The sequence below is a fragment of the Dermacentor variabilis genome, chromosome 3 (assembly GCF_050947875.1).
Source record: "Dermacentor variabilis isolate Ectoservices chromosome 3, ASM5094787v1, whole genome shotgun sequence".
NCBI lineage: Eukaryota > Metazoa > Arthropoda > Arachnida > Ixodida > Ixodidae > Dermacentor > Dermacentor variabilis.
The window spans coordinates 111967942-111982446 of record NC_134570.1 but is presented as its reverse complement, the minus strand read 5'-3'; the positions used below and the strand labels follow the sequence as shown (position 1 = coordinate 111982446).

Here is a 14505-nt window from a genome sequence, read left to right as displayed (position 1 = left end):
AAAATCAAATAGCACAACAAGCCAATCAAATGAATATTCTATACTTTTTGAATAGTTTTTGAATAATGAATAGCCATTTTCACAATTAATATAAAATGATGCTCACAACCCAGTATTCTTAATGTTAACAAGTTTCTGTCATGACATAGTACGTTATAAATTGTTGTTTATTAAAAGCACAAATGGAGCATTAGGAGCAAACAAGTAGATTTTTTTTTTTTTCATGTGGACAGTGCTCTTCAGGAAGTGCAAATGATCACTCTACAGCCTTCCAATTATGCTACCTAAGTGACGTAGCCTGCTCCACTACACCAGTTGTCATGTTTTATGTCTATACTATGCCCACGTGGATAAAAATTTACCTTACTTTTGCTCCAATTTTATGTTTGCTTGGACGTAGCTGACGTTCCGAAATAGTATAAAAGTATGTCAGAAATATTTGTACTTACGAATAGCGACTGTATTTGATTCAAAGACCGAATCAAATAGGACACTGCTCGATTCATTATTTCAAAAGTTTCGAATATTCGCACACCCCTACATATTATGAATGATGCGCAAAAGGAGCAAAGACACAAGAACAAAAAGGGTGTCCTTGTGCTCTCGTTCCTTTTGCACACTGATTGTAATAAATCTGTTCCAACTTGCCCGACTTGCTGTCATCCTACACCTGAATTTGCTACATTCACGCAGCTAGACTTGACCCGAAAAGATTGCGAACACCTATCCTGACTGACGGTTTCCGAGGGCTCTAGAGATAATTCCCAAAAGCCTCTCACTGTATCTCTTCAGTGAACAAAGAGAGTAGGAAGGACAAGTGCACAAGCTTTCTAACTGCTGACCACTGTACTGCGCACTTTAGCTCAGAACAATATCACACAGTACCTGTTCACATTAGCGCAAGTAATTTTTTTTGCTTTGCCTAACACTACTCAGCCATGGAAGCAAGAGTTTGTCCAGCATGACAGTATTATGACCTACGCCTCACAGCTGCTCGGGAAATGCCAAGCTGCTTCTTGCAAAGGGTAAACATGGGCATGCCTGCGGATACCTGCATACAGTTGCAATCAATGTTTTTGAAAGGATCGAGGTTCATTCCTTTGCTTGACGTTTTGTATTGGTGGCTCAAAGCGAATCAGCACTTCAGTATAACAGGGAATACGCTTTTAGCATCTGAACTACAATTTTTTTCTCTTCTTTACAAGAAAAAGAGTATGTTATGTGCAGGCCCGGTGATCTAACCACACTGTTTGTGGCTTTCCTCAGGCTCTGATACACAGAAGAATGAAACACTTAAGGCAGACCCACACTTCAAAAAGCCAGTAGGATTGTGTGGAACTTATGTAAGATCAGAGTGGGAGCAACATGGACAGTTCAAGCTAACAAGCCACATAAAACGAATATTTTACGAAAGCACTTGTATTTTCTTCTCTTCCAATTTAGGAAGTGTGGCTATAGGTAGCCAATATGGTCTACAATGAAGCAGTTTATCCTTGGCACACAACAACTAGCATCAAGATCTTGCAATCAGCCTTAGTAAAGCATAACAGTGTTGTTAACAAGATCACCATCTTATTTGTTGCCTGATGGGACTCACTTAGAATAGTTACTCGATTAAACAGGCCCCAACCATACACGATTTATCACTCACTTCCTTCTTCATGCACATTTTGTACAGCATTTATTATTTCATTATATTCCTGACTGAATGTAATAAATCTTCAGCAAGACATTGCGGCCAAGCCAATTAAACCTTGTAAAAACACACATGCTTAGCACTGGTCACTAAGCTAAATGTGTGTGCATGTATGGCGCATGTGTGTGTGTGTGCACATGCGTGCATGTGTGTGTAAGCAAACACACACTTAGTAATGATTAGTAGGCTAAACTGTGTGTACATGTATATACGCTGGAATGTAAACACACACTTCCCCTCAGTATTAAGCTAAACTCACATTTACTGTATACGTGGCCCTGAATAACATCTTTTAGTTGATCTTTATCAAAAGACCTTGTCTGCAGCGAGCCAGCAGCATCACCAACTTCCTCCTAATTCCTTAAAGTTTGAAGGGTGGTTCATGTATTGCACACTAAGCAACTCTGCCTCATGCAGAGCAAAACAATGTAAATGCAGTTACGAACAAGGAGCACATAATATCTTGCAAAGCAGAGTGCAGAAGTGTTGCAGAAAAAGGAGACCGAGACAGGAAAGACGTTCAGGAAGAGCGCCTTTACTGTCTTGGTCTCCTTTCACCGGAACACTTCTGTGCTCCCCTTTGCAAGATACAATGTCAAACCAATTAGCCCAAGAGCTTACTATTTTAAAGGAGCACATAGCATACGGCCAAAACATTACGATAACAATATAGTGAAATATCGATAATTTTAACTCTCTTAATTCAAAGTGATGGATAGTTAGAACTGCTCTGTTAATCCCGACAAAGCCCTATATACTTGAATAAAGAAAAACTCCCATGAATTCGAACTACAAGAACTGTGCAATGGTTATTTCGAACAAAATTTTTCAATCTCATGGACCACATTTTGGACAAACCTGCGACAAAGGTTAATGCTTGGTACGTCACTAGCTACCCTAATGTCACGTGCCATGAAATTGACGAGGTACGATTCGCAGGAAGCTGAGACCAAACCAGAGCAGACAGAGCAGCGCACGCCCTCGTTTCCCATCCGGCTTAAAAGGAGCAGGAAGGAGACCTTAGCGTGTGCCTGATCATGTTATAGCGCACTCTCTGTTGCCACCATTCTTCTTGGCTCCGCCTCGCACGTTTTCCCTCGCACCCACAGCAAAAGGCGCACACGAGGCACGATCTTGCAGCACGTCAACTTTGTATGGAACCCAGGCTTCTTCCGGCACAAGTTATCGCGTACTGATGGAGGAAAGATAAGACTTTCAATGCGAGCCCAGTGACAGCTTTGGTTTTGTGCGCCGTACTGTATAACTTATCGACCGCTATATCTAAAAGGGTCCTCCTTAGTTCCAACTCTGTTTTATTCAAATAAATTTCCAGTCCCCTTGCAGTTCGAATTAACAAGAATCTACTATACAAGCAACAGATTATATCAATCTCACTTTTGCTGACAAAAGCAAATGCACTCCTTTATTACCAAACAAATAAGTAAAATTGACATCACTTATGATCAACAAAAAGCACAGGTATTCAACCACTCCCACAATGCAATACTTGAAGATTGACCTACATTTTACAAAACAACTGTGAGTTCCCATCATGGTATTGTTGTGTGCTGTAGTTGTTTGAACAACTGGTTATCTTACCAAGTCAATGTGTAATAAAGTACTACAAGATAGCCTATTGAAAGGGAGTTGACTTAGAACTCGTATAACATATATTTGGTTACCAATTTTTGCATAACTCTAATATCACGAGTTCAACCAAAGGGTGATATGAAACTTAAACTGAAATATGAAGAAAAAAGTTGACTAATTAATGTAAACCACAATAACGAAAAAATGTGCATCTTAAGTTGGCATTGTGCACCTCATATATATGAACAGAACTGGATGGCCACAGCGAACACATGCTTTTCGCCAAGCACTAACTTGCAGCACTCGGTGCCCGCAAACATAAAATGGTGCACCTTTACACCGCACACACTACAAGGACACTATGATGCGATCAAGAATGCCAAACGGACGCTACATAGTGGAAGTATGTCCACATTACAAGAACCACAGTCTCGTGAGAGCCTGTTCACAGAAGCACTGATTCAAATCACGTATTAGGCAGTCTAACAGTCTGAACCAATCAACATGATGCAAAGGTAAGAACAGAGAAAACATGAGCACAGAAACTGAGGCTGTCAATCGTGACAGCCTCAGGTATACATGCTGCGTGGGGAAAGTCCACAACCGAAGCCACAGAAGCCAGGCACCAGCAAAATAAGCAGAGGGCATGTAAACAAGGTGAAGGGTAAGCAGCATGCACGGCGTCGCACAGATCAGAGCAAGGCAGGAAATGCAGCAAAGCAGGGCGTGGAGAAGGTGATTATGGTGGTGGCTGATGATGATCGCTAGCGGTGCAGGGGGAATGGTCGTCACCTGAGCACTTTGACCCAGCCGCGGGGCAGCGAGCTGTCAAACGTCACCTCACACACGTTCGGGGCGAACTTGACGTGTGGTCCGGGGGTCGACGGTGGCGTGGTGCTCAAGGAACGTTCAGTCGCCATGGTGTCTGAGAACTTGCGCACGTACTCGGCAGGGACTCCGCACGTGCTGGGAACGGATGTGGAACACTTCGGGTGGCACACTGCACCACACTCTGCAGCGGGACAAGAAGAAAAGGCAAGGAAAATAAAATGGCCCAGTAAGCTAGCATAATGCCTCTATGGAAACTACTTCTTTGCAAACACTTTCAGTGCTTTGCCTGAGCATGCTTGGCTAGAAAGCAAGGAAACAGCATGACAAAACACAGACTGCGTCGTCAGGTCTTGGCGACTGAAGTTACGGTTTCATACCGAATCAACATAGATCTAGTCATAGTGGTCGCACAACATTCAGGGAACCAAAAAATACAGCCTCACCAATGAAAGCAAGCATACAGGATGATCATTATTCATAGCCTGCCATCCTTGCGAAACACTGTATGGCAGCCCCTCATTCCGAAAGCCATTTGCAGGTACAGATCGGTCCCTTTTAGCAGCTTCAGCAACCTGTCACATGATCAGCTTTAGATTTACATCGCGGGCTCAAAAATGTTATGTGGATAGTGCGTTGGCTGCCGGCCCTCAGACGCATTTACCACGACAGCAATTGGATGTGGACAAGGAAGGAGGGGGGTGGTCGTGCAAGTTTGCCGTAGGCCTCCTGATTTGAGAATTTATGACAGGCAGCAAATGATTACAAACCCAAATGTGTAAAGGCACCCACACTTTACCATTAGCGCTGACTGCAGTCAATGCTTTCTACACCGATGAACGTGTGGAGCAGTGCAACGCATGTGATGTGTGGACCCTGCTTTCGTCTCCCGCACAGACTGGCCTTAAAAGGCTGACGATAACCAACAGAAACCGCCTGCCATAAAGTTGAAAAAACACCTCCAGTTTCTGGAAGAAAACTGGGATGCAAACCTTTCTAAGCAATTAACAGAAGATTGACATTAAGCATAGTATGGCACACTATCAAACTGAAAGCTTTATTGAACGAGAAGAAAGAAGGTTAACCGAGGGGCTCGATTTTTGTTAATCATATCATCAGAAGCCAACCAACAACGACACCAAGGACATCACAGGGGAAATTACTTGTACTCACCAACTGAAATAAAGAAATTACAAATCAATGGAATTGAAAGTGGATGAAAAAACAACTTGCCGCAGGTGGGGAACGATCCCACAACCTTCACGAAGATTATGGGATGGTTCCCCGCCTGCGGTAAGTTGTTTTTTCATCCACTTTCAATTCCATTAATTTATCATTTCTTTATTTCAATTGGTAAGTACAAGTAATTTCCCGTGTTGTCCTTGGTGTCTTCGTTTGTGGCTTCTTATGATATGAAAGCCTCATTGGTATTCAAGACAACATAACTTCCCTATTTCTTCAGCTCCTTAAACGGAAAAAACACTAGCTTTTATTGGACAGACAAAATAAGAGATAAAAAATATTTTCCAGACCTTCATATACATTGTCAGTACTAGCGTAACATAATTTGGTGTTCCGTTATTAAATGTAGGCCGAACTGTACATCTCGATTCCTAAGTAGCTAAGTTGCTGATAGCTAGCAACATTTTTTCATATCCGATATTCGATTCAATATGTGACTTTTTCCTTGATTCCATTCTATATTAGATTCAATATCTACTACTCATTATTCGCACACCCTTAAATAATGCAGCGGAGTATTGTTTCGGAATTGTTTGCACATCAATTTGAGCACAGTAATTTGAAAATTGTGAAAAGAAAGGAAGACCTATAATACTAATTCTCTTTAAGATAAATAAATTTAACAAGCAACAAATTCTAATGGTATTTGTTACAGCGCAACTAAAGTAGACTTCCCTTAAGGCGAACATGTTGAGAGCTTGGATGTCTGTTGCATCTTACCAGAAACTTGACTGAAGCAAAGTCAATCGACAAGGAAACACACACGTGTTAAGCATGTCCGGCTTCCTTATATTTCACGTGAGTTGCTTTTCCTTTTTAAGGTACACAGAGAGTTACTACCTCAATATTTTTTTCACTCAAACATGAGATCATGTCAATAAATTGTGGAAACCATGGCTTCCACATTAGCTGGCTGTCAAATGCATGAATCACATTCAGTTTTTTCTTGAATAGAAAACGGCTTTCACAATTCTCAATGCCATTGATGAAAGGATCGTAGCACAACAACGATGGCTACACCCAGAACACTATGTGAGAAGTGGTCACACCTGCAGTAAATCCACAATCACTTGAATTGCACAGAGACATGTTCATTAGGACCGACAATCACTCACTTCCTGCTGTTGTGCCTTAAACACAATGACAACAGTACACCGTGCCACTTGTAGGCTAGTGTGAATGGACAAGAGGCCCATTTGCCACGTTTATGCAGCTAATTTCATATTTCCTCTGCACTGATAAATTTATGTGGCAGCCTCATTTTAAGGTGGCAAAAGATGCAGAATCATGACAGAACAATGACACATTTCATGAGAACACAATGCATGAGTCAATGAGCTTCACGTTGGCACTGCGAAAAAAAAAGTAACTAACACCTGGAAGCAGCCAACAACGAATGTATCGTCACAGTGCAGTGATGGCAAAAAACAAGAAATAGTGCCAGAAGCACAGAGTCCAGAACCTCACTGCTTATTTGGCAAGATTGTGCCCATAAAGATGACCAACACGCAAATAATGATAGTAATGAGCACAATCATCAATCATTGCATCTTATCTCAGAGTTCAAGTTCTTCTGCTATTTACAGTAAAACTTCGTTAAACCGTACCCGCTTAAACGGTAGTTTTGTTTCAAAAGCAATAAAGTCAAATGCCCGACTCAGCGGCCATTGAACATAATGTGTTTTGTATCTGCTTAAACCATACCGGCTTATTGCGTACATATCGGTTAACACGTAGTGTTTCCACTTTTCGTCGTGCAAACACGGCGGTACTTAGTCTCCATCAGGCAGCCAGGTAGAACAATAAGCCTCAGAGCTCAGAACAACAGCCTCCAAGCGCCCTGCGAGTTTGTGCGTGAAGCTACGTCGACATGAACATCATTTCAGCGCCGTGCCAGAGTGTTGTGGCGTCATGCAAGCAAGGACTCGTGTTATTGCCGAAGCTTGGATAAAAAGAAGACGCCAGGTGCTCAGCATAGAATAAAAATTCGACATTGTTCGCGCTATCGAACGTGACATGAATAAGCTAGCACTGGCACGCGACGTGGGTCTACTGTTGACTATGGTGTGTGGCATTTGGAATGCAAAGAAGTTGCTCGGCAGCGCTGCTGCGACTGCGAACAGATGTCGGCTACGAGGTTTGACTTTTCGCCCTCGTTGCCTCTGTTGTTGCCGAAGTGTTGCCTAGCGACAGTGATGAGGACAACACGGGAAGCGACAGCACAGGAAATTCAGGCCTGACAGTGGCAGAAGCTGCATGTTACGTCAGCCTCATGAATGCAATTGTCATGACGAGAATGGCACCCTGCAGTGAAAAAGGCGCCCCACAACTTCTGCAACGCTACCCCGCCCGTGCACAGAAAATATGCAATGCCAACGAGGAATCTGCCATGCGAGTGTTTGCCGAGAAGAGGGGGCTGGCTGAAAAGCTTGCTTGCAGCTTCGGTAAGTTTGAGGCCGCTGTCGTCGCTACTAGGCCGCCGCGGCATCAAACGAAAATAACACTTTTACTGCGCGAAGTGAATAAATACTGCATATCTTTTTACCCTATCATCACACTCACTCCGAGTTCCGTTTTTTGACAGGTAAGTGGGCGATGTCATGCTATTTCGGTTAAGCAGTACTGCCATTTAGTACATACTTTTTCCGAGCTCCGGCCAACTATGGTTTAACTAGGTTTCACTGTATACATGTCTCACTGTACATTACTGAGTAACCGCTCATGCTCGCGTCAATTCAAGAATGCACAATGCCAACCACACTGCGTGCACCATCTGATCAGACAGGTGTCTTTCCCTGCAGAGTTGGTGACAACGTCAAAGGTGTGTTGTGCCAAGCAACGAGTAGGTCAAAGTGATAAATCAGTGAAAAATAAATCCCATGCACAAAATAAAACAATGTACGCGTGACGGTATCAGTTGGGTTCCACTGTGCCGCTCGTCACACTGGCAGTGGCTGAACCGAGCGGACCCGAGCACTCCGCACGTACCTTGGCACCGAGAGGCGTAGCGGCCGAAGTGGATGGCATCGAGGCAGGCGGCGCACTTGGTGGGGCGCATGCACAGCACCACGTGGAACCGGTGGGGGATGTTGTGCTGCATCCGCAGGGACGGAGGGGGAAGGGCACTGCTGCTCTCCCCACTGGCATCACAGACATCCTCCTGGGACACCTGGGCCTTGGCCACCTCTGCGAGGAGGAAGGGGGAGAGAAAGAGACAGACAGTCTGGCAGGCTGCCTAGTTACAGCCAGGCATGGGCTAATGATATTGCAGCTGAACGTAACCATACTGAATGCAGATATAATAAATTATTAGGCATATAATTAAGTACACTAGAACCTCGTTCATATGTTCTGAAGAAGAAAAAACGCAAGAAAATATGTGTTAACCGGGAAAACGTGCGATCCGAAGTAACTAAAGAATCTGACAGACTCAACATTAGCTGACATCTAGATATTGCAAAGCGTTGCGCAAACTGTTACAGCACGAGACGCGTTTTGTTGTTTATCTGTATTTTTTAGTGTTTTAAGACAGCGACGGGAACCCGAAATGAAATCGAGCTGGTTGGCGACGTCGGAATACAATGCCTACGATGCTGCTGGAGCGAAACATGACACTCTCATCGCGCCGCCTACAAGAGGGAATGGCGGTGTGTTTGCGTTATCGCCTACTAAAAGCGTGCAGTATGCTTGCAATGGCACTATGGCGCTGTAAAACAGATAGCTGAAGATGCTTATCGCAATAGGGTTAGCGGCAATAGCTGTGAATACGTCGTGCAAATGATGTGAGAGGAGATGTGCTGGTACCAAAACAGGAAACTGAGTGCATGCTGATGTTTTCACATGAGATAGGTGGGCGAGTATTGCAGGGAAGCTGATGCAGCGGGCAGCTACTGTTTTCGATCGGGTGCAACTCGCGCATTCTCTTGTTTACATGCGACCTAGTGCCCAGAAAACTTATACGGTCACAGTTTGGCGATGTACTGAACGTTGAAGCAGGCAAAAAATAAGCGTAACGCAATTTGGTAATTTTTTGTGTTCTCTATAACAAGCATTGGCACTAGGAAATCGTATGTAATGGAATAGTATCCACACGGTTCTAGTGTAAATCCAGAACATTTATGGGCAATATCAGCACGCAAAGAATTAAAACCTGCAACAAATATCGGATACGATCGAAATATCGGATATATCGGACTTGAAGCTCATTATAACAAAACGAGATATAACAAAATAATGGATATAATGAAGCAAATGAAATTCCCTCTGAAATCTCCATAGAGGTCCACGTATTTAAAACCTCATTTCAAAGAAGTGAAATTGTCCTGCCAATTGATACAACAAGCTACATTCGTCTCCAAAATCAAAAACGTACCCCACAGTTGCATGCCAAGTACATTGCTTTCCGCAGGGTTCTGCACTCCTTCACCGCGGCAGTTCAATACTCCCACGTCCTTGCATCGAATATGTCGTCAAGCAACACTGGTCTTTCTCACCGTCACGCATAGCTGTGCACGTGCGCAGAAGGAGCAGCTCACTGTCATAATTTTCCACTGACCTCTCTCTCTTGCGCATGCCTGGCCGCGCAAACCACACGACTATGCGCTGCAGCGTGAAATATTAGTGCATTCACTTCTAACGTGCGACGTGCCGCGCAGGCAGGCGCAGCTGGGCCTGGCGAGATCTCCCCGACACAACCTCGGGGCTCACGCGCCAGCCTACCGGAGTTGTGCCATGCTGTGCGGCTATGCAATGCTGTGAGAATGATTAGTGCATTTACTTCCCTCGTTCTCTACACCGGGACTGGCTTAACAGGTCTTAACATGCCCAGTCTGTGCAAAGTTTGTGCAAGTAAAATTGAAAGTCGGGAAAGTTGGCGTTGCTTCATCGTCGAAGCAGCGCGGATGAAATTTTTCTTCAATAGAAGAGAACTAAAAGGAAGGTAATGTCGACAGTGCGGTCTTGTGTCACATTTCGCATGTACTGTTTGTTCTCAAGATGACGGACTTATAACGGGTCCAGTGCAAAGGTGTTGTTAAAAATATTCTGGAGCAAAACAAAGAGAGAGAAAGAAAAAAATAAAAACAAAGGTAGCATTGCAAGGCACCAGCATGAAGGAACATGCTGCAAGTGTAATGTGAAACGGTGTTCTGCTGGTAAAGGCCTTTCTTGTTATTTAAAGATTGCTTCTGCATCTCAGCTTCAGCATCATGCCATTGTACTCACAATCATCATAAGGTTTCGAAATACAAAGTGCCCATCTGGTGACATGTTCTGAGGTTATCATGGTGGATAATTGATAAGCAATGTCAGATGAAATTTTGTGCTCAAGATTGATCAAGCACAAGACCATGCCCAAGACCTAGTAAACTTGATTTCACAATGTTGACTGGAATAAAAGAGAATGGAATCACAGATAAAGAGTTTTTGAAAAGGTGCCTGAAGGTAGTTCTGAGAGAGAACGTACATAATTTAACCAAAGTATTAACTCTATAACAGGTGCCTTAGTACCGCATAGCTTGCATAAGTGACTGCAAAACATGAATCTTTAAGCATTTAGAGCCATACCTTAAAAGGCTCCTCACCAGGCCACACAGCAAACTTTGGTTATACATTGGAAGTTGTTACGCATCCTGTAGGGAGCGTTCTGCTGGAAAAATTTTTTCAAATCGGCTCATTAATAGGCGAGATAGAAATATTTCAATGCCGCGAACCCATGACTTCAGGAGGCGAGTTCCACTGCCAAGCAAGACTCTCTCCACTCGCCCCGTCTGGCCTCTGTAAGAGAAGTTCCTACCCTGCATTCGCCCATACCGGACCTCGAGGATCGCGTGACACATACTTCAGGGGCCCTGCTTTCATTTTTTTTTTCTCTTAGCTTTTTTGCACCGTGGCACACTTCCGCTGACGGCGTCACAAGCGAGCGGTTGCGATGGCATCATTTCGCACAGCGCACGATTTTGCACACTGTGCACGAGGACACCTGACTTGTGTTATAAGTCAGTACTACACGAATACTGAGACAGACACAAGCGGATCACAGAGCATGATCCCAAGCTGGAACGCGGTAGAAAATGACATAGTGCAACTGCTAGACATGGAAACAAGCAGACAAAATGGAAGTACATCTCTCTTGCTGCAGTGCAAAGTAAAACAAGAACATGCAGACATTCGGTTTCTAAGTTTTATTATTTATCTAAGCTTTAATTTGTCTATTCAGGCAAAATATTACACAAACAACAGGTGTTGCCTTGAATAATTCTCGAAGTCACGTGTCACCACGAGCGCCATCACAGCACAAACATGTGTACGCAGGCACACTAGCACGTCATCCTCTGGCTTGGAGCGCGGCGGCCATGAGGAAAAGGGAAAACGGCGTTCAGTTTGAAATTTCAGATCTTTCTACGGCACATAGCAATGTAATACTTTGCAGACTTGACCGTTATCGAGCACTGTATTCTCTACACTTGTCAGCTCAAAATGGCCAGACCTGGTGGTGAGAGGCCGTTTAACATTGACTTTCTCATAGACATATAGTTTAGAGTTAGCATGTTAGGAAGAGCACATAACGACTGCAACTTAATATAAACATGCATTAAGCTTGGGAGTCTTCTTGGAAGACCACTAATTAAAATACTAATGTACATACAGTAGACTCCCTTTAAGACGAACTCGAAGGGACCATGAAAATTTGTTCATCTTATCAGAAGTTCGTCTTAGAAAAATAATTGGCAATATGACCACGTGCGTCCAAATATCTTACTTAAAAATGGTAAATGAAGTAAATTTTGCTGAACTCAATAGAAAACTGATTTCAAATGGTACTTTTGCTTGGTTTCATCCAGTTCGTGATAGATGTTTAAAGCTTCTGCGCAAGTCGGTGAGCAGCCACAACCCATGTCATCTCACCTAATGACCTTAAACATCCATCTGTGCCTTTGTGATGCTGGAAGAAGTTCGCTAGGGAGTTAAAGCAGGCATCTGCCACCTCACAGATAATCAGTGCAGGCTCCGAGCTTGCGAAAGTACGAAGGTGCGCGCTGAGCACATGGCAAAGCATCGCAACCTAGAGGAAAGTCCAAGTGATGTTGAGCGAAATGGGGAAGGAGAAACAAGGTGAAGTGCTACAGAGGAGGAAGGTAGGGGGAGGCACGCTGGGTTGACCTTTTCTAGCAGTTACTACGAGTTTTGTTTGAAATACGGACGTACCGGGATCGTCTCGGCATAACATCGTCCTCGCGCGCCGTACACTGTGTATGCAAGTGAAAGCGTGCGACGGTGAGCCGACGATGGCGGCTCAATCTCGCGTGCGCAAAGGAGGAAATAGGGGTGTAGTGGGGGGTGTAAGCGAACGTAACCTCATCATTGCCCAGCTTCAATCTCACAGATGCAATGTATGCCATAAAATAGATAATAAAAATGTAATCAGAGGGAACTTCGTTCACTAGCCAATTGATGATCACGGTGGTCGGTCATGCAAGTAACAATTCCCTCCTCCACCTGAAGAAATAACACTTCGCTACCTGTCGGGAACAATTTCTTACGCCTACCAAAAGAAACGGTTTAGCTTGGTGGCATTTTCGGCTAAGCTGCAAATTTTTCAATCAAGTCAGTGGTCGAAATACTTCTATTGTTTTCTGCGTTAGAAAAAAAAAAGCTTTTTGACTTGACCTGACTGACGTGACCCAAGTGACGTGACCCGATTGACGTGACCCGATTGACGTGACGTAACCGACCGACTGAGTTAAAGGTGCACTGTACCTGTACGCGCAGCTCCGCTGACACTCGGAGAGAGCGTCAGTGCGGTGAGCAGTGCACGGCTCTTGGGAGAAGTTGGCACGGCAGCGGTTTCGGATGCTTGAGGGTTGCTCTGGCGAGATTCGGGTGCTGCCAGTGCCTGGTTCACTGCAGTCACACATGTCAAAAATTAAGAGGAAAGCAGCAACTTCCGCATATCTTTGGTGCAATATGCAACAGGTATGGTGATCAGAGGCACTGCCGCCAAAAGTAATACAGACCCAGTAGTTTGCACGGATCCCTGTTATGCAATTCCCATCAGCTAAAGAATTTTCAACCCAATACGCATAATTCAAGAGGTTTGAAATAAGAGGGCGTGATGCCATATATAAGACAGGGTCTTGCCGACTACGCCTCAGAGAAAAATGCTACTGTTTGCATGGCATGACGCAATGTACAGAATCTTGCCCAGAGAATCTTGAACACCTGTAGAAAATCAAATTAATAAACACTTAAAGAAGAATGAAGAGGTGGACTACTTGTCATAAAGCCCTGCACATAACGTGAAGCTAAATAAGAGGGCGAATCAGAAAATCTTTGCCCCTATTTTTATTAGCCAAAATTAGGTATATGCATCTAATTACATATACGCATACTATTGCACGCAGCTTACACTATTTTTCCACATAGTCCCCACATCAGTTAAGACACTTGTCCCATTGCAACACTAAATTTGAGAAATGTTGTCGTCAGTCAGCAATGCGAGCGGCCTCCCCTAATGCTCATTGTCATGCAAGTCTTCACGGCTTTTTGCAAACTCACTACACCCCAACCTCACACTTCTCAAAGTGAGACACCGTTCCCCATACGTGGGTTGCATTTCCCTGTGGATTTCGATGTGCATCCGACTCTTGCTTCATAGAAAACAAATCACACTTCCTTGCTCGTATGCCGTAGACGTGTGATGCACAGCCACCATCTTCAACAACTGACAGCAGCGCCATGCCGCGGAGCTACAGGCATCTGGTTAAAAAAAGAAATAGGGGCAAAGACTTTCTGATTCGCCCACATATATTACAAAGGGCAATCTTCAGGCAACAATAATAGAAAAAGATTTATCTGCACGGTATCTGTGCCATCTATGCTAACATTCACAAGGCTAACTTTGTACACATACACAAACACACAAGAAAGTGTACGGGAGGATGGCCACCAGGGTAGCTTAATTGGTAAAGCACCACACATGTACTGTGGAAGATGTATGTTCGGTTACCACCAACACAAAGTCTTCTTTTGTTGGGGGGAGGGGCGGGGTCCACTTCAATCTTCAGTTTTCTTATTATTTCAACATTTCAATTAAACATAGGAAATAGTTTTCCTGTGATTTGTCTGGCTTCATTGTCTGTTTTCTTTAT

At 43.9% G+C, this 14505-nt stretch overlaps 1 protein-coding gene across 4 annotated transcripts in view; it reads right to left on the bottom strand.

Annotated features, from left to right (window-relative positions):
* The window catches only part of LOC142576183 (citron Rho-interacting kinase-like), a 158602-nt gene that overhangs the window by 33522 nt on the left and 110575 nt on the right, over positions 1-14505 (bottom strand). For all 4 annotated transcript variants that reach the window (XM_075686188.1, XM_075686191.1, XM_075686190.1 and 1 more), the window contains 3 exons: positions 13115-13258; positions 8345-8542; positions 4079-4298 (listed from right to left, as the gene is read on the bottom strand). In XM_075686188.1, coding sequence (XP_075542303.1) covers positions 4079-4298; positions 8345-8542; positions 13115-13258 — 562 coding nt within the window. The remainder of the gene's footprint in view (positions 1-4078; positions 4299-8344; positions 8543-13114; positions 13259-14505) is intronic.